Source organism: Hylobates moloch, unplaced genomic scaffold (genome assembly GCF_009828535.3).
Source record: "Hylobates moloch isolate HMO894 unplaced genomic scaffold, HMol_V3 SCAFFOLD_2, whole genome shotgun sequence".
In the NCBI taxonomy this organism is placed as follows: domain Eukaryota; kingdom Metazoa; phylum Chordata; class Mammalia; order Primates; family Hylobatidae; genus Hylobates; species Hylobates moloch.
The window spans coordinates 88,155,918-88,176,189 of NW_026652277.1; the positions used below are offsets into that span (position 1 = coordinate 88,155,918).

Here is a 20,272-nt window from a genome sequence, read left to right on the forward strand (position 1 = left end):
TCAGAAGTTTCTTTGTCAGACTCTGCTTTCTTGTGTTTAATATTTGTATGGTATATCTTTTCCATCCTTTTTCTTTCAACCTATTTAATATCATTACTTTGACATTCCTTGTAGACAGTTCACTGATTCCTTCCTCTGTCTTTTCCATTCTGCTATTGAGCCCAGCCCCTGAAGTCATTATTTCAGTTTTGTATTTTGAGTTCTAAAATTTCCATTTGTTTCTTCCTTGTTTTTTATATTTTTGTTTTTTTGTAGAGATGAGGATTTTGCTATGTTGCCCAGGCTGGTCTCAAACTTCTGGCCTCAAGTGATCCTCCCACCTTGGCCTCCAAAATTGCTAGGATTACAGGCATGACCCATCCATTTGTTTCTTCTTTATATTGTTCTGAGTTTTCATTTGTTTCGTGAGTTGTCATCACGTTCATTAAAACATTTTTATGATGGATGCTGTATCAGTCCATTCTCTCACTGCTCTAAAGAACTACCTGAAATTAGCTGGGTGTGGTGGTGAGTGCCTGTAATCTCAGCTACTTGGGAGGCTGAGGTGGAAGGACTGCTTGAATGTAGAAGGCAAAGCCTGCCGTAGGCCAAGATCGCACCACTGCACTGTAGACTGGGTGACAGAGCAAGACTCCATCTCTTAAAAAAAAAAAAAAAAAAAATACCGGAGACTGGGTAATTTATAAAGACAAGAGGTTTAGTTGACTCACAGATCCACAGGCTGTACAGGAAGCGTAGCTGTGGAGGCCTCAGGAAACTTGGAATCATGAGGGAAGGTGAAGAGGAAGGATGTACATCTTACATGGCCAGAGCAGGAGTAAGAGAGAACGAAGGGGGAGGTGCTACACACTTTTATAAACAACCAGAACTTGTGAGAACTTACTCAATATAACAAGGATAGAAAGGGTGAAATCTGTCCCCAGAATCCAATCACCTCCCACAAGGCCCCTCTTCCAACATTGGGGATTACAAATGGACATGAGATTTGGGCGGGGACACAAACCCCAACTGTATCAGATGCTTTAAAATCTTTGTCAAATAATTCTGACATTTGTGTCTTCTTGGTGTTAATGTCTATTGATTTTCTTTTCTCATTCAGTTTCAGATCTTCCTGATTCTGGGTAAGGCAAATGATTTTCATTTTGAAACCTGGACATTTTGAGTATTATGGTTTTTGTTTTTGCTGGAAAGTATGTAGAGCAATGTAATTCTTGTGTTTTAGCAGACTTCCTCTAGCACCACACTCCAGTGGGTGGTAGGGTGTTACCTCAGTATTGTGAGGCGGGACTAAAAGTACATGTTCTCTACTAGACCTCCACTGATACCAGAGGGCTCCCTGTTACTGATGGATGGGGGTGGGAGGCCTCCAAGAGGCCTCCACTGATACCATCTCCAATGGAGTTCAGGGGTAACTTGTTACCCCTGGGACTGGGGTGCCAAGTCCAGGCTGTATAGTTGACTTGGGGTCATTGTGAACTCAAAATTATACTTAGCCCTTATCTGCCCTGATCTCTGCTATATTGTTAAAACTGAATATAATCTCCTTTAAAGCTCTCACTTCCCTTCAATTCTCTTCTTACTTCTTCAACAGCTTTGGAAAAGTTATTCATGGGAGCCTTTTTATTCCCGGTCTATCTCTTAAAATGTAATCTCCAGGATCTGTCCGTATACTCTTTTTCTCATTCTATATCCCTACCTAACAATTTCATTCATTCTCACAATTAAACAACATCTTACCATCTCTGTTGGTCAGAACTCAACCAAACTCTAGCACCATTTGCTCAACTGCTTATTGGCACTGTCCTTTTGTTATATCACAGACATCTAAAAGGGAACTTATCCCCTCCTCACCCAAGCCTGTTCTGCTTCTGCATTCACTGCTTTAGTGCCAACATCATTTAGCAGGTCTTCTGAGCCAGAAAACTAGGAGCTACCTGGTACCCTTTTCTCTCCTCCTTAATATCCACTTAATTAGTCCTGGAGTACTACTAATTCTATATACTAAACAATTCTACCTCATAAAACATGTCATCATTTCAACTAAAATATCTTAATTAGGCTTCTTAAATCATCTTAATTAAATTTCCTTAAGTCACTTCTCATCTAGACTTCCACAATGTCATGCCTATCAAAATGGTCTTACAGAAATTCAATTATGATATCATTTCTCTGAAAACTTTGCTTTTTAGAACAGTGTGTGTTTTCCCACCAAACTGAGTTGCAACCACCAATAGGCTACAAAATCAATTCAGCAGATTCCAGCATCAATTTTTAAAAGTTTTGTTTTGTTTAATGAAACACAGTATAAGAAACTAGAAAATATTACAGAGAACTATGCATACTGATGCTAAGTTCTGTTTTATTTCATATACATGTCCATTTTATATCACAAACCAGTAAAAACATACAAATTGATACATGTATAAACACATTGCACATCGGTGTATCCATGTGTATGTTGGGTCATAATGTATATTGGGTCATAATGTAAGCTCTTCCAGGAAAGCTTCCTAGTCCCTCATTATCTCCCAACCTCCAAAGATAATGAAGCATTCTCTCATCTGCTAGGTCTGTACCATGTTAATGCTTCTATCATTGCTTTAATTCTGTATTTGTGCTTCCTACAAGACCATAAACTTCTAACACTGTACTAGGCATTTTTCCTACTACTTGATATGTACAATCTCATTTAATTCTCACAACTCCTGTTTTGGGGGGTGAGTGTGGGGGTAGAGTTTTGCTTTGTTGACCAGGCTGGAGTGCAGTGGCGCCATCATGGCTCACTGCAACTTCGAACTCATGGGCTCAGGTAATCTTCCTGCCTGAGCCTCCCAAGTGACTGGGACTATAGGTATATGCCTGGCTAATTTTTAAATTTTTTGTGGAGACAAGGTCTCACTTTGTTTCCCAGGCTGGTCCTGAACTCTTGGGCTCAAGCAATCCTCCTACCTTGACCTCCCAAAGTGTCAGGATTATAGACATAAGCCATCTCTCTGGCCCAATTTTCACAACTCTTTAGATAGAATTCTCATTTTTAAAATGTGCAAAGACAGAAACAGATTAAATAACTCCCCAAATGTCACACGGCAAGTGGCAGAGATGGAATTTAAAACTCAAAAAGCCTGACTCTGGAAAACAAAGACATACGATATGACAGAATGTTAAAGATTTAATAAAAGATCAGTGGAAAATTAACTTACTTCAAATAAAAGTCTATAATAACATCATTTAAAAATTCTCCTTCATTTAGACAGTGCAGGTCCTCATTGGTAACGGAGATGCCTCCCTTAGCTGGAGGTGGTGGATATACTATCAACCTGTAACAAAATTAGAAGGCAAGCAAATAAACAAATCTATATATATATATACACAACTGAAGTATAATAAAACAGAGAAAGACATTTAAGATCATTGCAAATACAAAGGAATTCTCTCACTTTTCTACTGGGCCAATGAAGATGGTGTGGTTTTCTCCAGTTTCTTCTTCTTCATCAAAAAACTGAAATTCTTGTTTGCTTCTAAGTTGTATTTTAGATTCAAATGATACCTGGTAAAGGAAATTAAATTAGCAATTTACAGTCAATTAGGAAAAGTTTCAATAAAAACGGTAAGCACAAGGCAAGAATGCTTTTCAATGCAAAAGGATTAAAAATATGGAACTAAAAAGTATGCATGATACTTAACAATTAAAAACAAGAAACAGGCAAAACTAGGGGCCACTTTCTTATTAGCTGTAACTTCTAGATAGTGTACTCTCCCAACTTATGTAACAGTAATTTTCCAATATCTTACTTCTCTGTCTACTATCTACATTAAATTAGATAATGCTGGTAAAATTCAAATAACCTTTCAAAAAAGCTAAAGTGGTTTTTGCCTCTTAGATCAATGGCTAGGCAATCTATAAGATGTAGGGGCAGAGGCTCAGGGAACACAGTCTAATGAGTTTCAGCCCTCCATAAAGCTAAGTGAAACGGGTTCCTTGGAGGAAAGAACCTTCCTTTGAAGTCTGAGTCCATCCCAGTGGCATTATGCTGCTCTTTTCTTCCTCTGGCACTGTCTCCTATGCAAACTATGCAAAAGAAAGAGAATCATTTCCCTTTCTTCTTTTGTTCTTTTCTCAATCCACTAACTATATTTACAGCTCTTCTCTGGGGAGTCCTTGCTCAACTATCACCAAGATTGCGCTGTGGACAGCCATATTTCCAAGTTTGTAGGCAGTGTGAGAGATTTGTTCCCAATAAATTAGGTCAGCAAAGGTAAGTTGCTGTAATAGGAAATAAACTTAGAGTTTTAAAATTATGTTTGTATTATTTACCATTATACTATGTGTTATAGTAGTATTGTGGCCTTCGCTTCAGGTGGCTTCAGAGTTACCTAGCTATATGAATAGTTATTTTAGTACTGGGTACATGTTTTGACAATAAAGATCAAATAGCATGTATTCTTCATTTCTCAAGTTTTCAACCATATATGCCTATATTACATACAAATGTACACCATGGACCACAATTTCTTCAAACCTAAGACACAGGGTAACCAATCCATTTGAATGTAGCAGTGTGTGCATATATGTGTTGGAAATAGGGTATAAAGAAAAAAGGATGACAGAAAAAATGATGATGAAAAGTAAAGGATAGAATGTGGAGGAACCAAAAATGCTTCTAAGACCTGTATCAAGTGCTATTTGGCACCTACCCACCACTGTTTTGACACAAGGTAGTTTACAAATCACACATAAAAGCAAGTAATTCCAAAATAAAATTAAAAAGATTTAACACTGAAATGAATGGTATTAAAATAAAACATATTTCCCTTTAAAACTGCCCACAATTTAAGAATATTTTTAAATTTAAAAACATAATTACAGTTTTAATTTTGTTTTCCTTTTGCCCACAACTTCCTTTGATGCTCTCTTCATAGGTTCTTGTACAGGCAACAAGTCTGCCATTAGCTTCTTCAAAGGGAATTTTCGCAAAAAAATTGGAGATGTTATTCTTTATACCAATTTCATTAATGATACTTTCGAATACCATATTTGCCTGAGGATCAAGGCCATTTTGAAAAATTAAAATTATATATTGTTCTTCCAAATCTGAAAAGAAATAAATATAAGTCTAAAAAAACAAAAGAAGTAAATAGATACTTTTAAAAGGAGTAATTATTAATTCTTTCCAGGAAGATAATCAGAAATCCCAGTATAAAGGTCCACAACGTCTGACATACAGTGGATACACAACAATCACTGGAAAGACCAGTATGTATTACATGCCAAGGTCACCTAAGTTATTGGAAGGAACCAGAATACATTAGTCTAACAACAGTTCAAGAACAAATCTATTCACGTATGTAACTAATTTACTTCATCTAATAAATCTAAATCTATAGTCTTAAAGATATAATAGTTAACATTTTTGTCAAACACAGAAAATTGCCACGTGAACTGGTAGTATCTCAAGAAAATCTAACTGCAAAACAGCTTTTCACTAATGTGCCAACTCTTGCAGACTTAGTGGTAGCTAACACTTTTTCATAATTAAGCTGAAGCAGCAATTACTGCTGAAATGTGTGTATCTTCTAAGCAGTCAAGCCATGCTTTAAGTGTTAAAGGTGAAGGAAAAAAACCTGGAGAACCACACCTACGTATTATAAAGATTTAAGGCCCATTTTAGGAACTTAACAACTTCCTATTCAGGCCAAGTTTCAAGATTTCCAGATTTATATGGCTGATTTACATTTAATATTCCTATCAGTTAAAAATTTTTATTTTACTCAGATTACAGTGTTAGTTAAGAGTGCAGATCTTTTGGGTTTTAATCACTTAGAAACCTTCTAAATGAGTAAGTCTGGGTTTTATCTTCAGCCCTTCCACTTTCTGTGAGTTTTTCCTCATCTGTAAAATGGAGAAAGTAATATCTATTTCACAAGGTAGCTGTGAGAATTGTAGATAATACACATCTAAGGCATCTGTCAAAGTGCACTCACATTTTGCTATTCAACAGATATTATAAATACAATATCTATTATAATTATCTATTATAATCTGTTTTACACAACTTACTCGTTAATTTATTTATTCCTTTATAATCATTCCAAACTTTATCCTCCTTATTCATTTGCAGTTGCATGCTCAGCTTTTGATAAACTGCTGGAATTGCTTGAAGAAACACTACAGGTAATTTTCGGACATTACACCATTCACATTTAGTTAGATCAGAGGTATTCAAAATAATCTCTACAGGATCATGGTCTGGTTCTGGAGGAAAACAAATGGAAATGGAAAAATAATTCTTAAGAGGGTAATATCATGAATGGGGGAAACTGTGAGGAAATACAAGTTTATATAAATGTAAGCACATATTTATTATGCTCTATAAATCAATACTCCTGTGGGTAATAAAAAAAATCTTTATAACTGCCTTGAAGAAGCTTTTTTATTTTTTCCAAATGAAAAGGGGTTTCTAAAAAGTTAGGCTCTGTGATATTTCTGAATGAAATTACACCAAGATATATGCCCTTTGATAAGAAGATATATGTAACAACTAACCATCTTAATAAATTCTATGAATATTATTTAATCTTTTATTCCTGTAAAGTGCTTTGGTGTAAAGAAAGCTTTATTGAGTAAAAAGACATAAAATAGCTTACCGTCTAGCTGTATCTTGATAAAATCTAAACAAAACTAAAAAAAAAGATGAATTAGTATTGCTCTAGACTTACAAAGAAAGGCAGGCTTCGCTTTTTTATTCAAATACTTAGAATGTTTCTTATATTACTCGTTTATCTCTTAAAATCCCACAGAGAAGTTGGTATAACATTATAATGAACACCTAAATATTGCTTACCTAAACTCACTAACTGCTAAACTGTTAACATCTTGCCACATCCCTTCCATCAGTCTTTCTTTTCTTTTTTTTTTTTTTTAACTTTTATTTTAGGTTCAGGGGTACATGTTATATAGGTAAATTGCAAGTCATGGGGGTTTGACTTTCATTCAATGGTTTTCGCATCATTGAAGGTCCTTGCTTGAATTACTTATTACTGGTGGTTACAAAATGGTATTTTCTAACTAATTATTTCAATGTGGAAAAGGCACATTACCCCTATTACAGCCTGAATTAATTATTTTACAGAAGAGAGATTCAAAAAAGGAGGCAAGTATTTTGAAATGCATTAAAAAACAAGATAAATGAATATATACAGGGATGAACAGATAAAAGGAAAGCAAATACAATAAAATGCTAATAGTAAAATTTAGCTGGGAGTTAGATAAATGTTCACTGCAAAATTCTTTCAACTTTTCAGTGTGAAGATTTTCATAATATAAAAAGAGAAAGGAAATATAAAATAAATTTAGCAATTACTACAATAATTAATTGCAAAGTCTAGAATATCACTAAACATACTTTCTAAAGATTGCATCTGAAAGGAATGTGTTAACTGGTTTCTCTGGGAAGTAACAAATTATTTGGGGACATTAAGCATGGGTACCAGCAGGGAATGGTGGCTTTTAACTGTTATCCCAGCATTTTGGGAGGATCACTTGAGCCCAAGAGTTTAAGACCAGCATGGCCAACGTGGTGAAACCCCATCTCTACTAAAAGTATAAAAAATTAGCCAGGCATGGCAATGCATGCCTGTAATCCCAGCTACTCAGGAGGCTGAGGCAGGAGAATCGCTTGAACCCAGGAGGCAGAGGTTGCAATGAGCCGAGATTGTGCCACTGCACTCCAGCCTGGGCAAAAATAGTGAGACATCATCTCAAAAAAAGAAAAATTTACCTGGGTATAGATGGCATGTGCCTATAGTCCCAACTACTCTGGGGCCTGAGGTGGAAGGATTGCTTGTGCCTAGGAGCTCAAGGTTACAGTTAGCTATGACTGCAGCACTGAACTCCAGCCTGGGCAACAAAGAGAGACCTCATCATTTAAAAAAAGAGTACTGTAGCTTGTGAAACATTCTAGCATACGTGGATGTTGACACTATGTATTGGAAAAATGTTAGCTGATTCAAAAAGTGTCAATAATGATGACATAAAGCATTCACTCATTCATTTATTTATTTGAGAATGAGTCTCGCTCTGTTACCCAAGCTGGAATGCAGTGGCACAATCTTGGCTCATTGCAACTTCCACCTCCCAGGTTCAAGTGATTCTTCTGCCTCAGCCTCCCTAGTAGCTGGGGTTACGGGTGCACGCCACCACACCCCACTAATTTTTGTAGTCTTAGTAGAGATGGGGTTTTACCATGTTGACCAGGCTGGTCTGAAATTCCTGACTTCAAGTGATCCACCTGCCTCAGCCTCCCAAAGTGCTAGGATTACAGCCACCACACCTGGCTGACATAAAGCATTTAAATAAAATTGCTGCATAAGATAAAGGAATTGAAGGAAGTTATATCTAAATATTTGTCATTTAGAAATATGTAAGTAAGTCACACATTAATATTACAAGTAGACACTTAGCTGGGCGCAGTGGCTCACACCTGTAATCCCAGCACTTTGGGAGGCCAAGGCGGGTGGATCACCTGAGGTCGAGTTTGAGACCAGCCTGGCCAAGATGATATAACCCCATCTCTACTAAAAATACAAAAATTAGCCAGGCATGGTGGCAGGCACCTGTAATCTCAGCTACTCAAGAGGCTGAGGTAGGAGAATTGCTGGAACCCGTGAGGTGGAGGCTGCAGTGAGCCGAGATTGCGCCATTGCACTCCAGCCCGGGCTGACAACAGTGAGACTCGGTCTCCAAAAAAAAAAAAAGTAGACATTGTTCTATTTCATCTACACTGTGAAAGTTTCTAAATTTAAACTGAATGAAAACCTTGGTTTTATATCTTCTCATCTGAAAAATGAATTTGTGCATATGTGGTATTCCTAATAATATATGCCATTTTACTTCTTTAAAAAAGCACTTGCTTTTAAATAAAACGGACACTTCTAAATAATGCCAATTGGCCGGGCGCAGTGGCTCACACCTATAATCCCAGCACTTTGGGAGGCTGAGGCGGGTGGATCACGAGGTCAAGAGATCGAGACCATCCTGGCTAACACAGTGAAACCCCGTCTCTACTAAAAATATAAAAAAATTAGCTGGACGTGGTGGCTGGTGCCTGTAGTACCAGCTACTCGGGAGGCTGAGGCAGGAGAATGGCATGAACCCAGGAGGCAGAGCTTGCAGTGAGCCGAGATCGCGCCACTGCACTCCAGCCTGGGCAACAGAGTGAGACTGTCTCAAAAAATAAAAAATAAATAAATAAATAAAAATAATAATGCCAATTATATCACTGAGCAAATTAAAATGATTAAATTATCTAATAAACAAGTGTAGAATTTTATAAAACATTAAAATGTAGTAAAACATTTAAAACCTGTTTCTCAGATTAATCATAACTTGGCAAATAAATCATTTCACTACAAAACATAAGGAAGTTATGTTCAAGAAGAAGAAGAAAATATCAAATCATCTTTTTATTTACACTATCTGAAGAAGATACAGATCCACTAATTATTCTTCAATGAAGAATGCCCTTTGCGAAAAATCTCATGCTACAAGTAAGGTTAATACCACACTGCAAATTTCCACATTATATTTTTTGGCTGGAAAATTTCATTTAGCATTGTAATTTTTTAAACTGACACATTTTATGTTACATATACTGCCTTTTATTTTTTTAACTAAATTTACAAAGTTTTTCTTCCCTGTAGCAAATATAACCTATCAGAAAAAATTCATCCAAATTTTAATGTAGTTCTTCATAAACAGCTTTAAGACTAAATATGCAACTTTCTAATTAAATGTCTAAATCACCAGCAAAACCTTACTCATCACACTGAAGAGTTATAAATAACAGCATTAATGTGGGAGAAAGCCATAAAGTTACAGGGCACTCCTGGGAATTTCTGAGGTGCAAAGTGACACAGAGTGACATTTTTGTTAATTGATAGAAACCAGGAAAGACAGTCTGCAGTATGAGGGCTGTAACAAAATACAAATTTCATAAATCCCTAAAAACACTGACATATGTTACACTATTATTGGGCAATAAAGGGTAGACAATTTATATATAATTTGCTTTGAATCTCCAGGGTACTTCTGAAACTTTTAGTTTTTAAATTGTGAGAAGCTTAGGGTTTTTGATGGAAAAGAAAAATTTGCTGGATTCCCATAGAGCTGTGCTCTGTGAAGAAATCAGGTTCACATTTCATTTTCTCCTATAAACAATTTTTTTTCTTTTGATCATATTGTATCCTAGAACCATGAACCTTTACCAGAAAAGAAACAGTTATTATTCATTACATTAAATAATAAAATACCTTACAACTTTCCTGCTGTGATATAATTATTTCTCTCTTTTTTTCTGTTTTTTGAGACAGAGTCTTGATCTGTCACCCAGGCTGGGGTGCAGTGGCGCCGTCTCGGCTCACTGCAACCTCTGCCTCCCGGGTTCAAGCAATTCTCCTGCCTCAGCCTCCCAAGCAGCTGGGACTACAGGCACACGCCACTGCTCCCGGCTAATTTTTCTATTTTTAGTAGAGATGGGGTTTTAGCATATTAGCCAGGCTGGTCTCAAACTCCTGACCTTGTGATCCAGCCGCCTTGGCCTCCCAAAGTGCTGGGATTACAGGCATGAGACACCGCGCCCGGCAATAAGTTCTCTTAAAGACAAGTGCTTTATGTAAAAAGGACAATATTAGTTTGAAAGAAGAGATGGAAACAAATAGGGACACCAAGTTAAGACATTATAAAATGAAGGCTTACAGAACACACACAGTGCTTTAGACAGTTAATCTAGCAACAATGTTTATAATACATTAGAGAAAAAAATAATGACTAAGAAGGCTAGTTAAGGAGATTATATTAAAATTTCAAACAGAAAATAAAAACTTGGATTGGTGGCAGAATAGTAAGTACACAGGTATAATAGTAAGTACACAAAGTCCTTTGGGCAGCCATTATAGTACAATAATCTATTTCTAGGAGTCTTGATGCTATAATACGTTTTCCAGCAGACCCCAAAGCTTCTGGAATCTTCATTCACTCACTACAGTTCTTTAATATATTCTTTTCATGCACTTAGCTGGCATGATACTAAAACAGTAACACACTAGAAGGTTTTCTAACTCATTGAAAGTTTCATGTAGTAAGCTGGCATGATAATAACAACATATTGGAAGGTTTTCTAACTGATTTTAATGGTGAGGAGCTACTATTTATATACTCTTAAAGCAATGTGAAATCTTGAACTAAGTTTGATATTCTATTAAATATTTTAACGTATAAATTTTAAATATATCACCTTTAGCAATGGAATTTTTAATGTTATAATTGGTATAGTAAAGAGCTTAAGAATGTACTTACAATTACAGGCTCTGTTAACAGCCGGAAGAGTGTTCCTACTCGTATACTCCGACAGTTTAAAATGACACTGTCAAAGGAACTTTGGCAGCTTAAAGCTAAAGGATCTGGAGGTTCTTGAGAAAACACTTTACGACGTTTTAGAGGTGTGTTGATAATAGAATTGCCAAACTAAAAAGGAAAAGAAAATTTTCACTTAATAATTTACTAAAATAAGGCTGCAAGCTAAGTATAAACATACGCAAAGACTCAATATAAGAAATGTAAATATCACAACATAAAATGGATTTCCCTTCAACAGTGTTAGATGAAATTAAAATTTATGGTTTTTATATAACACTAAATCCTTGTATCTTATTTAGCTATACTTTAGTTGTTATTTAAATTTGAGTAATAGTATGGCAGTCAGGAATAGTACTCTGGGAATCAGACTGCCTGGATTCAAACAGCCACACCACCTTCTAAAGATGTGATCTTGGCCGGGCGCGGTGGCTCACACCTGTACTCCCAGCACTTTGGGAGGCCGAGACGGGCGGATCATCTGAGGTCAGGAGTTCGAGACTAGCCTGCCCAACACAGTGAAACCTCGTCTCTACTAAAAGTACAAAAAATTAGCTGGGTGTGGTGGCAGGTGCCTGTAATCCCGGCTACTCAGGAGGCTGAGGCAGGAGAACTGCTTAATCCTGGGAGGTGAAGGTTGCAGTCAGCTGAGAATGCACCACTGCACTCCAGCCTGGGCAACAAGATCGAAATTCCTTCTAAAAAAAAAAAAAAAAAAAATCTGATCTGGTAAAACTTAACTTACGTAAGTTTTGGTTCCCTAAACTCTAAAATATGCAGAGTAAGAGTACCCACTCAACTGAGTTAATGCATAAAAAGCAGTTTAGCAGAGTGCTTCATGCACAGTAAAATGCTGCTAGTTATAGTGGCAGTGATACTTGAATTAAATCAGCAATTCTTTAGAAAGCAAGCAATTTAGGGGAATTGCTATTTCCATTACAAAATAACCCTTCCTTATATATTTACATATTTTAAATTATTTTCATCTGTTAAATTATGATTCCAGTCACTTTCAAATAGAAATTAATCATAAACACTTCATATAGGTATGTAATTTTAATTAAAAGTAATTATATTCGTATCTTCATTATCATCACAAAAATAAAACAATATCTTGACAGAAAATAAGGGAAAAGAATGTCCATCATTCCCATTATCCTTCTAAAGGTATTTCTGCCATCTACGTCATAGGAAAAAAATGTATTTTAAACAAAATATGATCATATATATGATATAAAATCATATATATGATTTTGTAAACTGCTTTTTCAGGCTTATTAACATTTATCATTAATATTTTCCATTATTATTATTTTTTGAGATGGAGTCTCACTCTGTCGCACAGGCTGGAGTGCAGTGGCATGATCTCGGCTCACCGCAACCTCCACCTCCCTAGGGGGTTCAAGCAATTCTCCTACCTCAGCCTCCCAAGTAGCTGGGATTATAGGCACACGCCACCACGCCTGGCTAATTTTTTTGTATTTTTAGTAGAGACAGGGTTTTACTATGTTGGCCAGACTGGTCTCGAACTCCTGACCTCAGGCAATCTGCCCACCTCGGCCTCCCAAAGTGCTGGGATTACAGGCGTGAGCCACCGCATCCGGCCTATTTTCCCTTATTATTAAAGAAAGCTGTTAGAGAGGTTTAAAAGTGTTTTGTTTTGTTTTTAGCTGTAGAGTTGTATCTTCAAATGAGAGGTTATTTAGCTCACTAATAAAACAGGAAAGAGCTGCTCCAGTTGAATCTACAGTAAAGGATTTAGTCTAGAATTTGAATGGTCCACATCCTCCACGGAGCATCATCAAAGACAGTACACACTGAGGTACCCTTATGATTCAGTGTGCCAGTCTGAAAACTGCTCATCTAAAAATTCCATTACATGGAAATTCATCATTAATTTAACTGAACTCATATGCTGGACATCTAAGTTCTTTCCAATCTCTTGCGATAGCAAACCATTCTTCAAAGAGCATTTTTGCAGTCCAGTCAATTGTGGTACACATTTAGAATTACTGCCAAACTGCCCTCAACAGTTACACCAACTTATACACTCAACATTCCACTTCTCCAAACACTGATCAAGACGAGACAATATCATAGTTTTAAAATTTTCAGCAATCTGAAGTTCACAAAAGGTATTTTAATTTCATTTTCACTACTTTGATTACTATGTTTTTTCGAATTCTATTCATTTCCTTTCCTTATTTCCCTATGGTTTGCCTCTATTTCTTGATTTTTCTTAAATTAAAAATATACAAAGGACCACTTTACACTTTGTCACATAGCTTACTATTTTTCCATTTGCATCTACCTATCAAACTGTGTTTAGAGTGTTTTTCTACACTGTTCTACTTTTCATTTAATCAAACACATTCATCTCTTCATTTACTATTTTTGCTTGTGCTACCATGTTGGAAAGGCATTCTGTAAGATTATATAAAAATATTAACCCAGCTGGGTGCAGTGGCTTGCACCTGTAATCCCAGCCTGGATGATAGAGCAAGATCCCCCCCTTTAAATAAGTAAATCAATAAACCCATATATTTTTCTATTATCCTTATGATTACTTTTGTTGTTTTTCATTTTTTAAGGATCCCATCCTAACAACCAAGTATATATGTTCCCATATTTGTATCTGTACTCCCATGAACACTGACATGTATAAACACATACGTATAGAATTTAACATACAAGTTTATTATTTTATAAAAATATTCGTACTAAAGTAATATACACATATTTCCTTATTTTGGTATTCTCACATAACAGTACCATGCAGAAACCCTCAAAGTCACTGATACAAGTTCTAATTTTTATTTTCAATGGCTGCATCATATGGATATACCATAACTTCTTCAGCCATATCCATATTAACAGGCACAATGATTTTGTTTGCCAATAATCATGTTTGCATATAAAGCCTTACGTTCTGGGGAAGAGATGGAGTCTAAGAAATTAATTATTTGGTCAAATAGTACACACTAAAAATTTTTTAATGGTCATTTTTACATTTCTTTCCCAAAAGACTATAGTAACTTTCTTTTCCATCAGCAAATTGGGAAAGTGTCCTTTCCCTTGGATCCTTGACAACAGCACATATTAATTGATTTTGTAACAATTTTTAAAGTCCACTGAATACAGTTACATTTCATTTTCCTTAATTTGCACTTTTCATGTGGTAGTTTACTACATGAATTTTCTATTTTTGTCCATTCTTATCCTTTGTTCATTGTTTTTATCCTGTAATTTTTAAGAGTTCTTAGTCTATTACAGACATTAAAATATTATGTCATCTGCATTACAAATAGTTGTTCCAGATACATTGCCTATTGACATCATTCATATTACCTTTTTCCATGTGAACTTTTTGAAATTTTTATAGTAAAATATAAAACATAATATAATGAAACATAATATTATAGTAAAACATATCCCTGTTAAAATGACTTCTCTCCTCTGCTAGATTTTATAAGAAATTTTTGTACATACTGGCATTTTATTGTAAGGTTGATACTGTGTTTTCTTGTTGAATTTTTTATACTTTAAGCCTTAAGTTTAATTGAAACTTATTTTTGTATATGGCTTAATGTTCTTCCAAATAATCTCCCATGTGGTATTTAAGCCCCACTTAATGAATAATCCATCATTTTCTCCTGGCACTACCAAACTGCCTTCTAAAAATAATTAACACCCCAAAATGGAGGCATTAATCTGAACAAATGTCAACAAATGTGAAAAGTACCTGGTCTTTCATTCTTGCTTTTCTTGGCAATGTAACTGTATTTAACTCTGAGTCTTCTGGAATGCTTCGTAGTTCACGCTCTACTCTGCAAGTATTTTCATTTAGCGCTGCTTCTACTTTTCCAGTGGATGGTGCAGGGGAAGAACAAGCTGAATCAGCAGGCTGAGGAGATATGCTCTCTCTTCTGTTAGTTCTGTCGTTGTCATCATCATCATCACTGGACAAAATGACTAAAAGTATTTTAATAATTTATAATTTATATTAAAACTATAGTTATAATTTTATATTTCATTTCTGTCCATTAAAAATGCAAATAAATTACCAAAGTGGAAAATATACTGAATTTGCTTTGGACCTCCTCCAGATCTAAAATTAATAAAAATGAATGAAGATACAACCCACTCTATCTGATAAAAAGTTAAATCTGAAGAAAGCATTAAGACTTGGTATCTTTTAAAAAAATATGATACAAATACAAAATTTGATTTTACAGTCCATCACTACTCACCCAAACAGCAATATCAGCAAGTTACAGGAACAGTAGGTCTATTTCAGAGTCCCAAAAAATTTAAAGTGTAAAAAATAATTTACACACAACTTGTTCGCAAAATAGCATGCACTGTAAATATGTGTGCAACTCCATGTAGTCAAGTATATATATTTATATATAAATATATATTTTATATAATTATATATTTTATATGTAAATATATATTTTATATAATTATATATTTTATATGAAATATTTATAAATATATTTATATATTTATAAATATATAAACATATTTATTTATATTTATATGTTTATAAATATATATTTGTTTATAAATATACATACATATATATTTATATATACATATATTTATATATAAATATACGTATATGTAAATATATACATATATATATGTATTTTGAGACAGAATCTCATTCTGTCACCCAGGCTGGAGTACAGTGGTGCAATCTTGGCTCACTGCAACCTCCGCCTCCTGGGTTCAAGTGATTCTCCTGCCTCAGCCTTCCTAGTAGCTAGGATTACAGGTGTGCACCACCACACCCAGCTAATTTTTGTATTTTTAGTAGAGATGGGGTTTCACCATGTTGGCCAGGCTGGTCTCGAACTCCCGACCTCAGGTGATCCGCCCACCTCAGCCTCCCAAAATGTTGGGATTACAGGCATGAGCCACCATGCCTGGCTGTAGCCAAGTAATTTTACCTCACACAGGAAGTTACTAAAATCTTAACTGGTCCTTGGAAAAATCTGGACCAGTGCCTAATGTTCAATAAGTCTTGTTGAGTAAATGGACGTGAGCAAGAAAAGACACTATGATGGTAATTTGCTCTTATACCTTGTACTCATTACTGAATCTTAGCGAATCTATCTCTATATCTTAATTCCACAAAGCCACTCATATTGTATTTGAGTCAAATACAAACTCCTTGCTATGGTTTATAAATTTACATAATCTGGCCCCTGCCTATTTATCCAATTTTCTCATAATATTCTGTTTTTGTCTCTTTATCCTCCAGGCACACTAGCCAGTATTTCTGTCCCTGAAACACCACAAGCTTGCTCCTGCCTGAATTCTACTTCCCTCAATATTATGCATTTTGGCCAAGTATTATATTAAATATCACTTTTTTTTTTTTTTTTTTCAGACGGAGTCTCACTCTGTTGCCCAGGCTGGAGTGCAGTGGTGCGATCTTGGCTCACTGCAAGCTCCACCTCCCAGGTTGATGCCATTCTCCTGCCTCAGCCTCCCGAGTACTGGGACTACAGACGCCCACCACCATGCCTGGCTAATTTTTTATATTTTTAGTAGAGACGGCGTTTCACCATGTTAACCAGGATGGTCTCGATCTCCTGACCTCGTGATCCGCCCGCCTCGGCCTCCCAAAGTGCTGGGATTACAGGCGTGACCCAATGTGCCCAGCCTAAATATCACTTTGATAACCCAATAAAGTAAGCACACACACAGTCAAATTAACTGATTTAAACTTTCTGTTGTTCTTTGTTGTGGATGTTCACTTGCTTATCTGTTTCTCCCTGCTACACATAAACTATGAGAGAGCAGGGACATTGTCTTGTTCACTGCTATATCCCCAGGCCTGAAACAGTGACACAGAAAAAGCATTCAAAAGTCATGCGTTGACTTTATTAGCATTTCAAACATAAATGTTTAATTTTTACTGAGTAATGTACATGTCCCAGAGAACTATCATCTCAGTATTTCTCTACCTGTCTTTTTAATTTTACTGTCCAGTCTCAGGAACAAATATTGAGCATGGTTTCTCTTTCAACACTGGTCTTTTATTAGCAGAAAACCTAACAGGCCAGATTAAACAATCTAAACAGATTTACATATATAGCATTTGAGAGGTGGGGTTTTGCCACTTACTGGTTATTTGGCTCAATTTCTCTTCTCCGTAGAATTAGGGACAATAAGGGTATCTATTTCACAGAATCGTTGCAAGAACAAATGGTATGTAAAATGCTTAGCACAGTACCTGACATATATAGATGTGTGTATATATATATACACACACACACACACACACACACACACACACACAGATGTATGTGTGTACATGTATACAGATTTTTTAAAAAGGCCCATGAACTATATTTTTAATGAAAAACTACACAAGTATATATTAAAAGGAAAGCCTAGTGTTCTATTTACAATTATTATTGTTTTTTTTTTTTTTAGCAACAGGGTCTTGCTATATTGCCCTGGCTATACTTCAACTCCTAAACTCAAGCAATTCTCTCATCTCAGTCTTCTGAGTAGCTGGGACACCACTGTGCCCAGTTTCCATTTTTTAGAAGAAATCATGTTCATTCTCCACAGTATACACTCTTATCTGTAGCTTACATTATTCACTTAAATAAGAATCTTGGAAGTTACAGTTTATCAGATCTTTCACTTCTTTAGAGTATACATACTGTATAGTCAACCAGTCCCCAAAAATTTCTAATCTTTTGCTATTTATTATAAACAAGGACTGCATGCCATACACATACACACAAGAATAAAAAGACAGGATATAGATTTAGGAACAAACGTGGTAAGGATATTATATGTCAAATATTTTATTGGGCTATGCATATTTTATGTTATTTTAGCCTCCTCCCCCCCCCAAAAAAAACAAAAAACCACTATCAGCAGGAAATATACCCATTTAGAGATCAGAAAGATTAAATTAACCTGGCCAAAGTCAGAATGCTGGTTATAACTGGCACTTCATCTAAGACTAGGGTCAAGTTCTGTGTTGTTTTTTTTTTTAACTATTTAAGATGGACAGGATGAGAACAAGATTAGTTTTAAGCTCACACTTATATTAAAAATATATACGGGGTTGGGGAGAGCGGTTGTAAAAATACATCTGAAAAATACTGGATTGATATAAGCAATATTAAAGGGAGTAAAATACTTACTTGGATCATTTAGGTCTGACAAACTTGTTTTCCTTTCTTTCAAGTTTGTGATTTTGGGTATTTTTGCCCCAGGTAAAATGACTTTTCCATTAGTCTGTAAATAAGTGTGTTTACTGTCATCACAATTCACAATAATATCAATTGGAACCTTTTCCACACTGTTGCCATAAAACTTCTTGGTTGTTAATCCTGTGTTTTGTGACTTCTGTCCTCCAGAATTCTGATGAATTGACGTTCTTAATAATGGTCCAGTAGACTCATTCAAAGTAACAGCTTGTCTGCAATTTCTTTGCAAATCCTTAGAAAAAAGAACACCACAACTTTGGCATTTGGTCTGATTTTCTTTTTCTTTTCCACATTTTGAACATTCACAGTGTTCAGAAACTTTAAGTTCCAAAAGAACAAAAGAAATAAAAGATTTTGGCATTTTATTGCATCATTAAGGAATCCCCTCAAAGTCTCAAAATGAAGTCCCTCTCTTCCCCATCATTACCATCATGGCTACCATGAGATCCTAAATAAGTAATGTTAGTTGGGATTTAATATCAAAATGCTGGAAGAAATTTTCAAGACTATCTAGTCTAGCAGTCAGCTATATATAAACTAACTCTGTCTCCAAGAATCTGAGGATATGATCAAGCTGAGTACTGACTGGCTCCATTACTTTACTGTCTATAATAAAGGTAAAGAGGGCATATCTAAATGAAAAGAACTCCATGGAAAAGTGCTGTTTCCTCTCATAAAATTCATACTAAAACAGAAAAAACACATTCCTACTATTAAAATTCCCAATATTAAAATATTAAAGGAAGTTTGTTCTGAGCTATTACCATATGCCTTCCATCAGCTAAGAAACATACATCTTGGAACTCTGTGAGAATTAGGAACAAAATGCAGATACACTACACTGAATAAGATAAAAAAAATTTTCATGATAAAAACTAGAGATTAACATTTTATTAACCCAATTCTCTAAAAACTAGAATCTCAATACTGCTCCGTTTTAGTAGAGAATACTGTAAAGTAATAAATTTTCATAAAAATTTTATGTTAAGTGTAGTTTCTTTTGGAAAACAAAAACTGACTAAGCCTGGACATGGTGGCTCAGGTCTGTAAGCCCAACACGCTGGGAGGCTGACGCAGTAGGACTGTTTAGGACCAAGAGTTCAAGAGCAGCCTGGGCAACATAGCGATATCCAATCTCTCCAAACAAAAAAAACTGAAGAAAAAAAAAAATGATTAAAATCTCATTCCCTGCTTTGGTCAGTAGAAGTGGAAGGCTTTTTACAAAATTAAATAATTCCAAATTACATATCACGTACTATCTGCAAGACTCTACCCATAACTGTACTTAATAAGTCTGTCTTTGAGACTATGTCATTTTTATTAAATATCCTAAAGATGTTTATCCCATTAAATTCACAGATTTGTTTTCTTTTTCTTTTATTTATTATTTTATTTTATTTATTTATTTTTTGAGAAGGAGATTCGCTCTTGTTGCCCAGGCTGGAGTGCAATGGCGCAGTCTCGGCTCACTGCAGCCTCTGCCTCCAGGGTTCAACAGATTCTCCCGCCTCGGCCTCCCAAGTAGCTGGGACTACAGGTGCCCACCACCATGCTCAGTTAATTTTTATATTTTTAGTAGAGACGGGATTTCACCATATTGGCCAGACTGGTTTCAAAC

General features: G+C 35.5%; 1 protein-coding gene across 10 annotated transcripts in view; it reads right to left on the minus strand.

The window, feature by feature from the left end:
• SENP6 (SUMO specific peptidase 6) overlaps window positions 1–20,272 on the minus strand; it is a 120,152-nt gene that overhangs the window by 39,193 nt on the left and 60,687 nt on the right. For 9 of the 10 annotated variants that reach the window (XM_032152945.2, XM_032152925.2, XM_032152916.2 and 6 more), the window contains 8 exons: window positions 18,589–18,886; window positions 15,153–15,382; window positions 11,354–11,521; window positions 6,646–6,679; window positions 6,059–6,253; window positions 4,866–5,092; window positions 3,438–3,547; window positions 3,201–3,317 (listed from right to left, as the gene is read on the minus strand). In XM_032152945.2, coding sequence (XP_032008836.1) covers window positions 3,201–3,317; window positions 3,438–3,547; window positions 4,866–5,092; window positions 6,059–6,253; window positions 6,646–6,679; window positions 11,354–11,521; window positions 15,153–15,382; window positions 18,589–18,886 — 1,379 coding nt within the window. Of the gene's footprint in view, window positions 1–3,196; window positions 3,318–3,437; window positions 3,548–4,865; window positions 5,093–6,058; window positions 6,254–6,645; window positions 6,680–11,353; window positions 11,522–15,152; window positions 15,383–18,588; window positions 18,887–20,272 lie in introns of those variants that run through there. The other variant, XM_058435085.1, reaches the window with a different exon arrangement.